Source organism: Coccinella septempunctata, chromosome 4 (genome assembly GCF_907165205.1).
Source record: "Coccinella septempunctata chromosome 4, icCocSept1.1, whole genome shotgun sequence".
In the NCBI taxonomy this organism is placed as follows: Eukaryota; Metazoa; Arthropoda; class Insecta; order Coleoptera; family Coccinellidae; genus Coccinella; species Coccinella septempunctata.
This window is the reverse complement of record NC_058192.1, coordinates 38,027,832-38,044,738: the sequence shown is the minus strand read 5'-3', so window position 1 is coordinate 38,044,738 and position 16,907 is coordinate 38,027,832. Positions and strand designations below refer to the sequence as shown.

At 35.5% G+C, this 16,907-nt stretch overlaps 3 protein-coding genes across 4 annotated transcripts in view; 1 reads left to right on the top strand and 2 right to left on the bottom strand.

Annotated features, from left to right (window-relative positions):
• Positions 1–16,907, bottom strand: part of LOC123312503 — a 416,804-nt gene that overhangs the window by 390,202 nt on the left and 9,695 nt on the right. The window lies entirely within an intron of this gene.
• On the bottom strand, positions 9,941–11,020 carry LOC123311709. The gene has a single exon (XM_044895779.1). It carries the CDS (start codon positions 11,018–11,020, stop codon positions 9,941–9,943), a length of 1,080 nt encoding a protein of 359 aa, XP_044751714.1.
• LOC123312505 lies at positions 12,075–14,149 on the top strand. 2 transcript variants are annotated; one of them, XM_044896966.1, is made up of 2 exons: positions 12,075–13,558; positions 13,889–14,149. In XM_044896966.1, exon 1 carries the CDS (start codon positions 12,080–12,082, stop codon positions 13,157–13,159), a length of 1,080 nt encoding a protein of 359 aa, XP_044752901.1. In that variant the 5' UTR covers positions 12,075–12,079; the 3' UTR covers positions 13,160–13,558; positions 13,889–14,149. The 2 variants fall into 2 exon arrangements, with proteins under 2 accessions (XP_044752901.1, XP_044752903.1); XM_044896968.1 differs by having other exon boundaries at positions 12,075–13,563.

Here is a 16,907-nt window from a genome sequence, read left to right as displayed (position 1 = left end):
GAATATTTCAATTTTAAGTTTAGTGTACCTTTAATATACCGTAAAACCCGCTTTAGTGCAGTCCACAAATCATTACTTGGTTTGGATTGGAAACGGCTTAAATAATAAACTGCAGTAGCTAAGTCTGGTCGAGTTCCTACAGTGACATACATCAATGACCCAATTAAGGATCGACATCTGAGTTCAAGAGTATTATCGATTGAACATTCACTTCTGGTTATTTTAAAATTAACTTCCATTGGTGTAGCAATGGGCTTGCAATTTTGCATACCATATTTCACTAATACCTTTTTCAAATAATCTGACTGATCCATTATTATGCTATCATTTGTTTTCAAGATTGAAATACCCAAATACATCAAATTATTTCTTCCCATATCTTTCATCCTGAATTCATTGCATAAAAACTCTTTTAGCTCAGAAATTTTCTTCTCATCTGTTCCTACAATTAAAAGATCATCCACGTACAATAAAATATATATATGATCTTTAACGTAAAAGCAATAATCATTGTCTGATCTAGAAAACCCGAATTTTGTGATTAACTCATGAAAACGATCATACCAATATTTTGGCGATTTTTTGAGCCCATAAAGTGATTTTGTAAGCTTTAAAACTAAACCATCTTTTACTTTAATGCCTCTAGGAGGGCTTAAATACACTTGTTCATCAATACGCCCATACAAAAATGCTCCCTTTACATCCATCTGATGTATATCATAATTATTCTGTATTGCGATTGCTAAAACAATTCTTAAAGTTTGGAGTCGAAGAACAGGAGAATATGTATCTTCAATATGGTCCTTTTGTTGAAAACCTCGAACAACAAGTCTTGCTTTATATATTGGTTCTTTGTTCTTAATTTCTTTTCTTGAAAATACCCATTTTGTGTCAATCGTCTTGATATTCTCAGGTTTCTTTACTTGTATCCAGGTTTTATTTTCCTCTAATATATTTACTTCAGCCTCCACTGCTCTCATCCATTTATTTCTGTCTGGCCGTTGATCTATTTCATCTATGGTTTTGGGAATATCATCATCATATTCCAACAAATAAGCGAACATTGCTTCTTCCTCGGTTTCGAAATCTGTAATGTAGTCTTTGTGCCATACTGGCTTGTTTCTATTCCTTTTAGTTTGTGAACTACTTTCTTCGTGTATTGGAATAAATTCTTCCTCCTGTATGTTTGGCTCATCCTGTATGCCTTTGTTCATATTTCCTTCTTTTGTTTTACTTTCCCTGTTATATCTGAGTTTCTCTATTTCTAATGAGTCTGGTGTATTCAACTTGTTCTCATCAAATATAACATTTCTTCCAATTTCTATTTTTCTTCTTTCAGGATCCCATAATCTATAGGAGCTGTTCGGCCCATATCCTACCATGATAAGCTTCTTTGCCTTACTGTCCAACTTTGTTTTTAATTGATCAGGCACATGTTTGTATGCTATGCTTCCAAACACTCTCAACTTCTCTAAGTTTGGTTTTGTTCCTTCCCATAGTTCAATTGGAGTCTTATCTACACTCACTTTCAAAAGTCCTGCACCCCCTAATTATTAAGGCTATCTCAAACTTTGAAAAAAAAATTATACCCTCGGGTTCAAGGATAATGAAAGGCTTTTACAGAAATAAAATGAAATCAATTTCATTTCATAGAATTATGAAGTTGAAACAACAAATACAAATTAGGAATCAAAAATTGCAAAAACAAAAATTAAATTTGAACGGAAAATTAAAAGTTAATTAATAAAAGAGCAAACTAATATGCAGTATTCGAGCCTCTGCTGCTTAGCAATGCATTCACTCGTCTAGGCATTCCAAAAATTAAATTATTGATTATTTCCTGCGGAATATTCATCCATTCCTCGGTAACAGCTACAATAAGTTCTTGTGAATTTCGTGGTGGATTATTTCGACGGAAAACGGCTCTGGAGACATGATCCCATATATGCACTATAGGATTTATGTCAGGAGACATCGCGGGCCATTCTAATCTGATAATGTTTTGGTTTTCCAGGGCTTCTTGAACACCCTTAGTGCGATGTGGCCTGGCATTATCGTCCATAAAGATAAATTGAGCCTCTAATTCATTACCCATGGGTATAATTACAGGATTTATGATATTTTCGAGGCAATATGCACCAGTCATCGTCCCGGATATGTGAATTAGTGGCGTTCTTCTTCCAAACATTTTGCCTCCCCAAAACATTTCAGTGCCACCGCGAAAAGGAGCAACTTGAATAGCTCTCTCAGGTCTATTTCGACATCCTGGTTCCCTCCAAACTCTTAAGCGGTAGTCATCACTTACTAACCCAAACCGTGACTCATCTGTAAATAGCACATTCCTCCATTCTTCTAAATGCCAGTTTTGATGAGCTCGCGACCACTGCAGACGAGCGGTTCGGTGACGAACAGTTAATAAACGAACTCTTAGAGGCCTTTTGGACTGCAATCTTGATGTTAAAATTCTTCTACGAATTGTAGCACATGAAATTACACGGTTGTGGGCTCTTTGGAATTCCGACCTGAGTGTTGGTACCGTCACTGACCTATTTCTACGGGCTGATTGGGCAATATACCGATCTTCCCGAATCGTGGTAACACGAGGACGACCATTTCGAGGTCTTCTATGCACTCCACCAGTTTCCTCATAGCGCCTAATCGTTTTGCTAACCGTGCTTCGAATTATGTTCAGTCTATTGGCTATCTGATGGCGTGAGAGCCCTTCTTGCCAGAGAGCAATAATTCTAGTTCTGTCAAACTCAGACAACTCGTTTCTGGGCATATTACACAGTTTTTGAACTAACCCGTACTCAAAACGAAAAACTACTGATCCGCAGAAAGGCACACATTTGACAAAATCGATATTTAAACACAAGAACATTTTTTGTTTCGTAATGTTATCGTTTTATTTGGTGGTCAACAAGTTTCTGTTGTTGTCAGTAACAATTTGTTGTGAATCTTGATTATTTTATCTCCACTACAGGGGGGGTGCAAAACTTTTGAAAGTGAGTGTATATTGCTGGTTGGACTTCGGTTTGTTAGATATGCTGAAACATAGATTGCCTCTCCCCACATTTCTTTTGGTAAATTTGAGTCTATTAAGAGAGTTCTGGCTTTTTCAACCAGAGTTCTATTTAACCTTTCTGCTTTCCCATTCATTTCTGGATTATATGATACTATATACTTCAACCTTATACCCTTATTTCTACAAAAGGTCTTCATCTCATTTGAAGTGTACTCTCCTCCATTATCTAATCTTAAATTTAAAATATTTGTCCTAAAATGGTTTGTAGCGTAAGCTTCATATTCTCTAAACTTTTCGAAAACTTCAAATTTATTTTTCAGCAAATATATTATGACCATATGAGAATAATCATCTAAGAATGTTACAAAATAACGAAAACCGTCCCAAGTTGTCGGAGATATTGGTCCACAGACGTCAGTGTGAACTACCTCTAAAGGTTTATTTGCTCTATATCCCTTTCCATTAAATGGCTGCCTTGTCATTTTTCCCATAATACATGGTTCACATGCTAATCTTTCGACATTTATATTGTCTAATTCATCTAATTTATTCATACCTTCCGCCAGACCACTTCTACTTAAAACTTTTAAATTTTGTAAGCCTAAATGTCCCAAACGCCTATGCCACAAATTGACTAAATCATCTCTATAATTTAATGAGTTGTGAACTGTGTAATTTGCTGAATTAACTATTTCCATTTTAACTAAGTATAAAGAACCTTCCTTTTTTCCTATCATAACTTCTCTATCTTTGATTGATGCTTGTACTTCATTATTTGCAAATACTACCTTTAAACCATTATTTTCAAGTTTTGAAACAGACATAAGATTCTTTTTAACATCAGGACAATAATATACATTCTTAATTTTACATGGAATTCTCCCATTTTTAACAAAACTAAATGCATCAATATTTCCTATGCCTTTAGCCTCTAAATAAACACCTCCTTTAGCTACAGAAATTTTTTTAGGCAGTTTGAACTCATTATAGTCAGAAAAAGCATTTAAGTCACTCACTAGATGATCAGAGCACCCAGAGTCAACACACCAGGTTAAATTATTTTCAGCCAAGTAAGAATTTTCACATGGCTCACCTGATCCTGTGTCTGTCATAAATACCACCTTTGCTTGGTCGTCCTTGCTGTCAGCTGTGGCTGCATAACCTCCTCTTGACTGATTCTCGAACCTATTTCTACCATATGTATTCGAATTCTGACCTCGCCAGTTCTCATTTGTGTTTCTTGTTGAACCTTGGGTAGTTCTGTTCTGGTTTCTGTCGCCACGTCCTTGGTAAGTATTGTCAGGTTTATTTCTATATCTGCATTGGAATTTTTTGTGCCCTTTCCTAATAAAATATTGGTCACACTAATAGAAGAATTTACAAGTACAATCGAAAGTTCGGAGTTATCCTATGCCTTCCAACAGTTGAAATACACAATGATTAAGGGACATCGTAACAGACAGCATATAGAATGAAAGGTAGTAATTCTATATCCTAGAATTGTTGAGTATAATTATCGCCAGATTTTTATAGTAATTGTTAAAACACCCAACGATGTATCTCATTTTTATTGTTGTTTCATAACATAACGCTGGCCTGATGATGGCCAACGGACGAAATCGATAGCCAATAGACTATTATTAAAAAATTTAGTGTGCTTTCATTTCCTAATGAAATATTGGTCACACTAATAGAAGAATTTACAAGTACAATCGAAAGTTCGGAGTTATCCTATGCCTTCCAACAGTTGAAATACACAATGATTAAGGGACATCGTAACAGACAGCATATAGAATGAAAGGTAGTAATTCTATATCCTAGAATTGTTGAGTATAATTATCGCCAGATTTTTATAGTAATTGTTAAAACACTCAACGATGTATCTCATTTTTATTGTTGTTTCATAACATAACGCTGGCCTGATGATGGCCAACGGACGAAATCGATAGCCAATAGACTATTATTGAAAAATTTAGTGTGCTTTCATTTCCTAATAAAATAATGGTCACACTAATAGAAGAATTTACAAGTACAATCGAAAGTTCGGAGTTAATCTATGCCTTCCAACAGTTGAAATACACAATGATTAAGAGACATCGTAACAGACAGCATATAGAATAAAAGGTAGTAATTCTATATCCTAGAATTGTTGAGTATAATTATCGCCAGATTTTTATAGTAATTGTGTGACGAGGCAGATTTTACCCCGCCACGAAAAGGAAATTTCTCTACCGATACTTTCTCAATAGGACCTGACAATCGAAGTATTTCGGAAGAAAACCGTTAAATTATCATAGGGGGGATTTACCGATTGATTTCATGTCATTGTTTTCCACCGACCAGTCCCATATTTGTAGCGGAGACCGAATATATCTTGTTTTCAGAATTCATTTGGAATTCTTTCCGTTGAACCGTACTTTTTCTGACTCGAAAAGGGTCTTTCAACTTGTTCCGTTTTTCCTTCTCTTCAATTGTTTCTGTCTCTTTCCGAGCCCGTTGATTTGACGAACAATTTGAGTTTGTCCAATGGGGGACTGAGTTGCCCATGGTGGGGACAATTTTCCGGGGTACCTACTTCTTCGAGTTCCGTCGCTGAAGGTCAAGATGAGTATGAATCGTTGTTGAGAGTTGAACGAGTGAGGTGATTGTCAAGTGAAAACCGTACTTACGAGACACAAAGGAATTTCTAAGGCAAGTGATATTTGAAATTATTACCGCTTCATTGCACCTTTATGGAATAATATTCTCTCTAGACTTGTGCTAGGCTGAAAACCGTGAGCTAACCATTTCCTGCTGTATATAGCTTTCCGTTACCGTAGGGTGGCATTTGGGTCCCAGGAGGACGTTGGGCCCCCCTGATTTTTCCGATTCCTGAATATTTGACCGTTTCATCACGATTTCCAACCGTTTGAATTATAGTTATAGGTTAGATTCGCCGAGCATAGAGTTGGGACTTCATAACCGTCAAATACCCTCACCGCCTGACTCTGTGGCCGCTGTTTGACAGTCAGCCAGCTTGAGGTCACCGAGAGACAGAGAGACCGAAGGACACCGGATCATAGACAAACCACCGAGACAGAGATAGAGGGCGTACCCCGGTGAACTGGTGTTTTTTAAATTTTGACCTGACTGAATTCCGTTTATTATTTTTAAAACCGTTCGTACTTTTCATTCAATTGTGTCTTGCCTTAGTTGAAATATTTTTCCGAAACCGTGCATGTTTCTTTACACTTAGTTTAATTGAGACTTGACTTACTTCCGTATATTTCCGAAACCGTCCATTTTCCTGAAGTGAAGGTTTGCCAGCCGTTGACGTCCACGATTTAGTGTACCTGTCTATTTTCTTTTGTGTACAGTTTATTTTAATAGAAATAAATAGTTGAACATTTATTTTTGTTGCCAATTATTTTGCCAGTGAGAGTCTATTTATTGAATCAGTTTCATCTAAGAGTTTAGTTAGAAGAGGTAAGTACTCTTTCTGACGCCTAAAGACCGTTGAAAAGCAGACACTTAGAAGACGCTACCGCCTTAGTCTTCATCGATACCCTTCTCCACTGATACTCAAGTCTACCCGGGCTCTCCAATTCTTTGGGGATTCTGTGAGAGACGTGGGGTTTGACTGATTGCCCCACTGGCGCCCGAGCAACCGTAAGGAGCGACCAGAGTACGAAAAGTCTATCACAATTGTTAAAACACCCAACGATGTATCTCATTTTTATTGTTGTTTCATAACATGACGCTGGCCTGATGATGGCCGACGGCCGAAATCGATAGCCAATAGATTATTATTAAAAAATTTAGTGTGCTTTCATTTCCTAATAAAATATTGGTCACACTAATAAAAGAATTTACAAGTACAATCGAAAGTTCGGAGTTATCCTATGCCTTCCAACAGTTGAAATACACAATGATTAAGGGACATCGTAACAGACAGCATATAGAATGAAAGGTAGTAATTCTATATCCTAGAATTGTTGAGTATAATTATCGCCAGATTTTTATAGTAATTGTTAAAACACCCAACGATGTATCTCATTTTTATTGTTGTTTCATAACATGACGCTGGCCTGATGATGGCCAACGGCCGAAATCGATAGCCAATAGACTATTATTGAAAAATTTAGTGTGCTTTCATTTCCTAATAAAATAATGGTCACACTAATAGAAGAATTTACAAGTACAATCGAAAGTTCGGAGTTATCCTATGCCTTCCAACAGTTGAATAGTTGAAATACACAATGATTAAGAGACATCGTAACAGACAGCATATAGAATAAAAGGTAGTAATCCTATATCCTAGAATTGTTGAATATAATTATCGCCAGATTTTTATAGTAATTGTTAAAACACCCAACGATGTATCTCATTTTTATTGTTGTTTCATAACATGACGCTGGCCTGATGATGGCCAACGGCCGAAATCGATAGCCAAGCCAATAGACTATTATTAAAAAATTTAGTGTGCTTTCATTTCCTGATACAATAATGGTCACACTAATAGAAAAAATTACAAGTACAATGGACTGTAATAATTAATGAACTTACTAAGTTTTGTGGAGTTCAAGCTAATTTCAGGTGTGTTATTGCCTTATTCACCTTCGATTAAAGGGAATAAATAAGGGTGAAAGTAAAATAGGATAAATAAAGATAAATTTTAAACCTGAACAGCACTCCCACTGTATACTCGGGATGAAGATGGTAATCCCGACCTTCCTTGGGCAGAGTGAAAATGCGGGGGTTGCTATAATCCTAATGCAGCGGGTTGAACTATGAATGTATGCGGGTTGAACTATGACTGAATGCGGGTTGAACTATAACTTTGATGCACTAAACACCAATGTGCACAATAATCACTGCGGTTTTAGTACGATGCGGCAATTTTCAGCGAATGAAAAACTAAGAGACAAAAGGCTAAGCGAAATTCTACAACGTTCTCTAATCGGCGGCGTCGAATTCGAACTGAACTGTCGAGAGAATAAAATGTAAAAACATGTGGTGTCACATGTGAGATGAATTGACATAAAAATGGTAAACAAATACATACATACTATTGGGGAAACTACGAAAACGCCCCAACATATTGTAACGTGGTCACCTCGGAGAATACTAATCTCGAGCACCAGCTATTCTTTTCACTAGGAAGAATAGCAAACCTACCAGAGTAGCTGCTAGTCTGAGACAGAGTTCGCTGTTATCTAGGGTGGTAGCGATAACGATATAGTCAAAATCAAATTGTGTAAAAGTTTATTCACACCTTCGGAAACTGATTATATGTACTAGGGAGATATGTGTAGGTATGAAATATGAGTGATTCTATAAGCGAAAATACATTCGGGAAATCCTATCCGGTCACGAGTACTTTATAAAATTTATACCGGGTGCAGTGAAAAAATCAAAGGTTCAATAAAAATGCGCCAACCAGAACTAATGGAATGAATACTAAGGACTTGCTATACGGTATCGGGATGTAATTGTATTTCTCCAGAAATGAAACACAACCAGGGCGGGTCTATTCGAGACTTCTATTCGCTACCCCAAGGGCTATAACGCACCATGACTGATAGCGAAGAAAAGGTCTATTCTTAGCGCAACTACGGGATTTCACTGACAACGAGCGGTATCTCTTATTCTCTACCCCAAGGGCTATAACGCGCCATGACTGATAGAAAAGAAGAGATTTCGGATTCAACACTTATGACGCGGAACGCGGACAGCGGGGTTGACGGGACTTTCCCTTCAGTACCCCAAGGGCTTGCGCACCATGACTGATAGCGAAGGGAAAAGTCAGACTCGCGAAACAGGGTAAAGAACGATAAAATATAACAGAAAGCGATACAGTACAGCAGTGTCAAAGTCAAAGAAGTAACCGGTGTAGGTCTAACAAAGAAACTGAACGGTAAAGACGGGGACCTACCTCCTTTGTTTCAGGCACTCGCGAAAATCAAAGGATAGAAAAAAAAACTAAAAATCAATTCTCAATAGCACTGATGCAACACAAAATTATTCTTAAACGGCTAAACTCAGAAAATACGGAGCATAAAGTAACTGAAGTAAAAAAAGAACAGAATCAAAAGTAGAAGTCACCACGTTAAAGACTGAAGTTAAAGAGCAAAAGTCGAAAAATGCCCGTCGCGGGGGAAAATTTGCTTTTATAGGCAATTCCCCCCACACGTTGAAAATCTGAAAATTCCAGAATGCGACAAGAATGAAAAACGTCGTCAGCTCCGGTTTATCGCATATCAACAGATGAAAAACGTCGAAATCTTCAACGGCATGCAAGAAAAAACAACGTTAAACACAGATAAACGGTTTTTCTTACATTTACTCTGCCTATCGGAATAAACGTACTGAATATTTGAGAATTAAAATATTTTCAGAGACGGAAATGTAAAACGAAAGGAATGCACTAAAATGAACTCCAATTTTCCCCAGAAAACAGAGGTTCATTACAATATATCATCTCATAAATTTACGTAAATCCAAGAATCCGAAAAAGCCGTTGAATCTCTCATTATTTATTTATATAAATATTTATTATAGATGACAGTTAATATGGAGATTTACTGAGTCCGAGGACTTCTCTGAGACCAATCTTCTTATCTCTGTGTTTTAATCACAAAATTGTTGCAAGCAAATTAAATGGAAGACTTGACTTGAAGACTGATATGAATTATTGCATGTGAATGCTTAGGATATATGTTATTGTTTGGATTTATACAAAAACACCCTTTGTGTAAAAATCTTTTTTGTTTATTCCCAGTTTCGACTGACAACTTGTTTCCATCAATATTTTTTTTCTACTGTCAACTACTCAAAAAATACTTGATTTGAACATTCAAAACAATAAATAATGTAACGAAAATTAATCTTCAACATTTTCTCCTCCTCGTGAAGAACCTATTTCTTCACCCATCTCTAAACACTCTTCCTTACATAGCTGGATACTAGTCTACGATAAATACCACTTTTTAATTTAATGTCTACAACTCTAACTTTGCCATCCTTTCCTGGGTACGTCTTGTACACTACTCCTTTAGGCCAATTGTTTCTTGACAGCTTACTATCCATCAAAACTATTAAATCACCTTCTTTCAAATTTTGATTCAGTCCGAACCATTTCGTGCGTTTTGTCAAGGTAGGTATGTATTCCTTGACCCACCTGTTCCAAAAATGTTCGTTTAAATTTTCAGCTATTAGCCACTGTTTTCTCACGTTCCATTTTGTTCCATCGAAAAGTCCAGGTGGTTTCAAAATACTAGAACTCCCAATTAGAAAATGATTGGGAGTAAGGCTTTCTTCGTCTTCCGGAGATGAAGATATGTAGGTGAGAGGGCGGCTATTCACTATGTGTTCAGCTTCTATCATAACTGTGTGAAAAACTTCTTGTCGTGGTGATCTATCCTTAAGAATTATACTTAAAGTGGTTTTCACAGATCGAACCATCCTCTCCCATGCTCCTCCCATATGTGGATTACCTGGAGGTATAAACTTCCACTCTATACTTTCAGCGCATAAACCTTGTCTTATTACTTCCAAATTCACATCTTCATAAGCTTTTTTAAGTTCCTTCTCTGCAGCGTGAAAATTTGTTCCATTGTCTGTAAGAAACATCTGCGGTTTTCCTCTCCTCGACATGAAACGTTTTATCGCCAGAAGAGTTGAATCAGTGTTTAGTGTCTCAGCAATCTCAATGTGTATAGCTCTTACTGACATACAGGTAAATAGTACACCATACCTTTTTTCCCTTCGCCTACCAATAGTTACTTCAATATGTCCGAAAAAATCTATACCTGTGTACACAAAGGCTCTTTGTGGTTGTGGTTTCTTCAACCTGAAATCAGGCAATTGTCCCATTTGTGTAACTCTGGGAATTGCTCTCCTCAGGCTGCAAATTGGACAATATCTCATCGCTCTTTTTATTGCCTTCCTTGCTTGTAGTATCCAAAATCTTTGACGAAGTTCATTGAGGATCACTTCTACACCTTGGTGTCCCATTATCACATGATATTGTAGAATCAATAATTTCACTGCAAAATGACGGCTATCAAAAATTAATGGGCTTTTTGCTGTATCAGGTAAGTCTGTGGAATAATTTGTTCGACCTCCTACACATAAATATTGGTTTTTCATATACGGTGATAACTGATATAATAGAAGACTTCGATGATTTGTAAGGAGTCAACGTTCGTACAAAATTAACTGCTTCTGCTTCACTAAAAATCCAACTTTGAAAATTTTCTAAACAATTTGTAGATTGCTTACTGACTAATCTCTTTCCCCAAGATACTTGCATAGCATATGGCAGTTTACACAAAAGATCTTCCAAAAGCTGTCTACACGTCAGATAATTTTTCATATTGAGATTCTTCAAAGTTGACACCAAATTTTGAAGTTTGTCTGAGAATAATGCCAATGCATTGAAATCGTGGGTTTTTATGGATGGCAAAGATTTAACCTCTTGGATTAATACCTTCACGATTAATTCAGGTCTGCCGAATCTATTTTGCAGAATACGCATTATTTCTTCAGTACCCGTGCAAGATACTAGTAATCCCTCTACGGAACGTCTAGCTTCACCAACCAAGCATCTCCTTAAACGACAAATATTCTCGGAATCATTAAAACCTAATAAATCAGTTGTGTTACGAAACTGCATATAAAAATTAATCCATTCTTTTATATCTCCCGAAAACTTAGGTAAATCCTTATCAACACATTGTCGAGCTAAGAATATTTTGAGAGTATCAGTATCCCTATTTACTTCGTTTCCCTGAGGATTACTTTTTTTTTCCGAATGAGAATTCCTATTGAAAACTGCTACAGAATGGACAGAACTCACAGATTTAGATTTTACAGAAGTATTATCATCTTGCTCTACCTTTGCTTTTCCACCAATAGATTTTTGTAGAACATTCAAATCAATTGTACTCAAATCATTCGATTCATCAACACTCCTTTCCTCGAGATGAAGTTGCTATAAGTCTAATCTGCTTTCTACTAATTTCTTTTTTAAATCTATCTTCCTTCTATTTTGTCCTTCTATTTTTGTCAAGAATGGCGGATGAAGATAAAGGTGTGTCTGAAACGCTCTGCGGATGTTGCCGAAGAAATGTGGTTAAATCCATTAAATGTGAAAAATGTGATAGCAGATATCATCCATCGTGCATCACAAGAATAAAAGGTGCAAAAATCGGCGATAAATCATCCCTGGTTTGTTGTGAATCGGGAAAAGAAGCCGAGGAATTGTCAGAAGATTGTATTATTGACGATACAAATAACATCGCAACCGAAATTAAACAAACGATTACAATTGAATCAACCAAATTGGAATTGATGATCAAAATTATCCAAGAATTGGAGGATAAAAACCAAGTTCTGAATGAGAATAATCAACTACTGAAATATAAAATTTCCGTTCTCGAGAAAACCATATCAGAATTCGAACCTAAACAAGTACATATTGAAAAAACATCTTATAAACAAAGGGAATGTGTGAAAGGAGACAAACAATTCGAAGTGAGTAATAATATTGAAGATTCTGTAACTGGAAGTCTCGAGAAATTCAAAAATCAAATAATCCCCTCGATGAGGATAACAAAGCATGCAGTAACAAGACAGCACAAAGATTTGGAATTAATCCAGGAGAAGAAAATGGCAGAAATTATAAACCTCGGAAAATTTGAAAATGTAAAAGATATTCAAGAAAATGTGAATATGAAGGAGAAAACAAAGAAAAGAGAAAATGATGAAGGATGGAACGAAATACAGAAGAGAAGACAAAGAAAACCAAAACAACCTCTATTAGGTACCTGTAAAGTAGATGGAAAAAACAACAATTTCAGCGGACAGGAAAAGAAGGCATGGTTTTTTATCAATAGAGTTAAGGAACATGCAACAGAAAATAGCATTGAACATTATATCAAACAAAGACCTGGATTTGAAAATGTGAATGTGGAGGTGAAGGAGTTATTCTTTGAGGAGAAAAAAGGAAAAAACAAAAGCTTTTTAGTGAGGGTACCATTTGAGAGGAAAGATGATCTATATAATCCACAGTTCTGGCCAGAAAATGTGGGAATAGGAAGATTTAATATGCAATTATACAAGAAAAGATGTCCAGAAAATTCTTTTTTTTAGGAAATAGAAACCTAAAATTAGAGAAAAGATTTCAAGAAAAAGGAAAACATAATGAAACAAATATACTACATATTGGCACTCAGAAACCATCGAAACCATCTTTTGCGATTATCCACCAGAATATTCAGTCAATAGGAAATGCAGTTGACCAATTAGAAGTGTTCCTCCAAGACCATAAAGAATGTGAAGTGCTATGTTTGAGTGAACATTGGAAAACAGGAGAACAACTGATGAATTACTCAATAGCAAACTACAACCTGTTAAGCTCTTTCTGCAGAGGAGAAAAAAGACATGGTGGAAGCGCCATATATGTAGGAAAGAACATGAAGAACTTCCAAAATAGGGAAAAAATAGTACAAATGTCGGAAATAGGGCACATTGAATGCGCTGCAATTGAAGGTAAGGTAAATAATGACAAGATTATAATAATAAGCATCTACAGGCCTCCAAAAGGTAACATTGATATTTTTTTCGAAAAAATTGATATAATCTTAAGCACTTTACAACCTGAAAAGGAAACAATTTTTTTTGTTGGGGATTATATTGACCTATCAACATTGAATAAAAATCAAGCACAATTCATTAATATACTGACATCTTATAACCTTCAGCAAACAATCTTTGAATATACTAGAATAACACCCACATCAAAGTCATGCATAGATAATATATTTACAAACAGTAATCAAAACAACTATACAGTGCAAGTCATTAACCCTAAAATTTCAGACCACAGTGCACAACAAATAAATATATGGAAGAATGAAGTAGACAAATACAACATATACAGAAGACATTTCACATCCCAAAACAGGAAGGTATTCAGAGAAAAGTTGGAAAGTTGTTGTTGGAGTGAAATATATACCATAGAAGAAGAAAATGTAAACAGACAGTGGATGACGTTCTACTCAAAGTTTCTCAAATTGTTCAATGAGACATTCCCCAAGAAAAAATCAAGGATTAGAAGGAAAACCTATATCAACAGAAACCATCCTGAAATTGTGAGTATGAAAAGTAAACTTGACATCTTGTTTGTACTAAGTATGAAAGAAAATCGATTTAAACCACAATACAATAAAACAAAAAAAGAATATAATCAGATCTTAATAAAACATAAGAGGGAAAAATTCGAAACAATGATATCAAGTTCTGATAATAAAAACAAGACAGTTTGGAGTATTGTAAATTCTATCAAAGGGAAAATCTTAAGTGAACCACCAACAACAGAAAGTCCTTTAAATATTGCAAATGATTTCAATGAATATTTCATAAACGCTATTCAAAATACACAAGGAAACTCTACAACAACTAAATCTATACCCTCAAAAAGAAATAACAAATCAATGTTTTGCCATCCAATAACCAAAACAGAACTTAAAAACCTAACAAAAAAGTTGAAAAACAAAAACAGCAGTGGTGATGACGACATTCCAACAAGTCTAGTAAAGGCCTCAATTGATGAGATAATAGAGCCTTTAACATATATATTAAACAACTCAATTAAGTATGGGGTATTTCCTGAAAGCCTTAAGCTTGCATTAATAAAGCCAATTTTCAAAAAAGGAGATAGGGCAGCTCTTGAAAACTACAGACCAATAAGTCTCCTGTCATCCTTCTCAAAAATTTTTGAAATAATAATGGCAGAAAGACTTATGAAATTTCTAGAAAAATGCAGCATACTAAGCAAGAACCAACATGGATTCATCAAAGGCAAATCGACAAATACAGCCATTTTCCAATTCATCAGGAAAATAGTGGAAACTCTGGAGGAGAAAGATAACATCTTTGGACTATTTCTGGATCTCTCAAAGGCATATGATAGCGTCGATCACGAGATACTGCTGGAAATAATGGAACAATATGGAATTAGGGGACAGCTACTGGATTGGTTCAGATCATATTTAACACACCGTGAGCAAAGAGTGTTGATAACAGAAAGAGGCGAAGAAATAAAATCAAACAAAGCTATCATCAAGCAAGGTATACCGCAGGGGAGTATATTAGGATGTATACTATTCTTGCTGTATATAAATGACTTAACAGGGGTTACAATAGAAGAACTAATGGTACTGTTTGCTGACGACACAAATGTATTGATTTCGGATGCAAATGTTCAAGATCTAATAACCAAGACATCAAACACTTATAGGAGAATAGAGGAATGGCTGAAATCACGCAAGCTCACACTTAACACACTAAAAACAAGTGTCATGTGCTTCAGAACAAAACAGTCAACTCAAATTATACCGGAAGAATTAAAAATTGATAAAACAACCTTCAAACTTCAAAGAACTGCGAAATTCCTTGGAATAACAGTAGATGAACACCTTACACGGGAAGAACATATAGAAAAAACAAACAACAGCTTAAACTCAGTATGCTACACAATCAGGGTACTATCCAAATACTTAAGCATGGAATTATTGAGAACTGTTTATTTTGCAAACTTCGAATCCAAAATGAGGTATGGAATAATCTTTTATGGAGCAAACAGGAATATGAGAGACATCTTCATAACTCAGAAAAAAGCCCTAAGAATCATCCTTGGACTCACATGGCGAGAGTCATGTAGAGGTCTTTTCAAAAAAAATAAAATTCTCACATCATATGCTGTATACATTCAAGAATGCTCAAATTTTGTTTTCCGAAATAAACACTTATTTGAAAATGAACTGAGTCAAAGTAAGTATAAAACTAGAGATCCACAGTACATATATCCCAAACATCACCTCACTGTAACAGAGAAAAATTGCCACTATTCTTGTCTGAAGATATTCAATAGATTACCCAATCACATCAGGAGAGAATCTGAATTGAAAAATTTCAAGAAGGCACTGTATAAATTATTAATGGAATTAGAACCATATAATATGGAAGAATTTAATATTTGATTTATTTTGTTATTTGACACTATTTCTTTCTACTATTTGTAGTATTTAGAAATAAAGATGTATTCTATTCTATTCTATTCTATTCTATTCTAGCGATTTCTTGTTCTTCTATTGCCAGTTGTAACAATTCATTATTGGCCTCTATTTGACTCTCAAGCTCTCTACGTGATGTACATTTAGAGTGTTTAGAGTGGGACTTACCAGTTGAAGCTGATACCTTGTGCTGCTTCCTCTTTGTTGATCGGCTTGATATTCCTGATTTCTGCTCCGAAATATTCCTCACAACACTGGTCGATGAAAGAGGTGGAACCATCGCTCTGGATATTACTTCAGACCTGTTTTCTGTAGTATTCTGCGCGACCCTGGATTCCAATACTATTCCATCTTCTTTCCCCTCCACACAACAAGGTTGGGTATGAAGAGCTTGTAAAGATTTGCTTTTACTTCTTGTAACTACACCGTACTGCTCCATATTTTAGTTACTCTTATGCCGAAGGACCACTAATGTTTGGGTTTATACAAAAACACCTTTTGTGTAAAAATCTTTTTTATTTATTCCCAGTTTCGACTGACAACTTGTTTCCATCAATATTTTTTTTCTACTGTCAACTACTCAAAAAATACTTGATTTGAACCATCGATGATTTGAACATTCAAAACAATAAATAATGTAACGAAAATAAATCTTCAACAGTTATTAATTAAAATATAAAATTATTAGTTTTAATATTTATCAGAAAAGTATGATTCATACATCATATTTTCAGTCTGATACTATCATTTTAATGAATGACACCAAGCTCTCATAGTTCTTCCAACAAAAATTGTACTTTCTCAGACGAGAATATTACTTAATA

Bases quoted from the DNA above. Each gene is read 5' to 3' on its own strand.
- LOC123311709 (XM_044895779.1), bottom strand. From the start codon at position 11,020: ATGGGACACCAAGGTGTAGAAGTGATCCTCAATGAACTTCGTCAAAGA.
- LOC123312505 (XM_044896966.1), top strand. From the start codon at position 12,080: ATGGCGGATGAAGATAAAGGTGTGTCTGAAACGCTCTGCGGATGTTGC.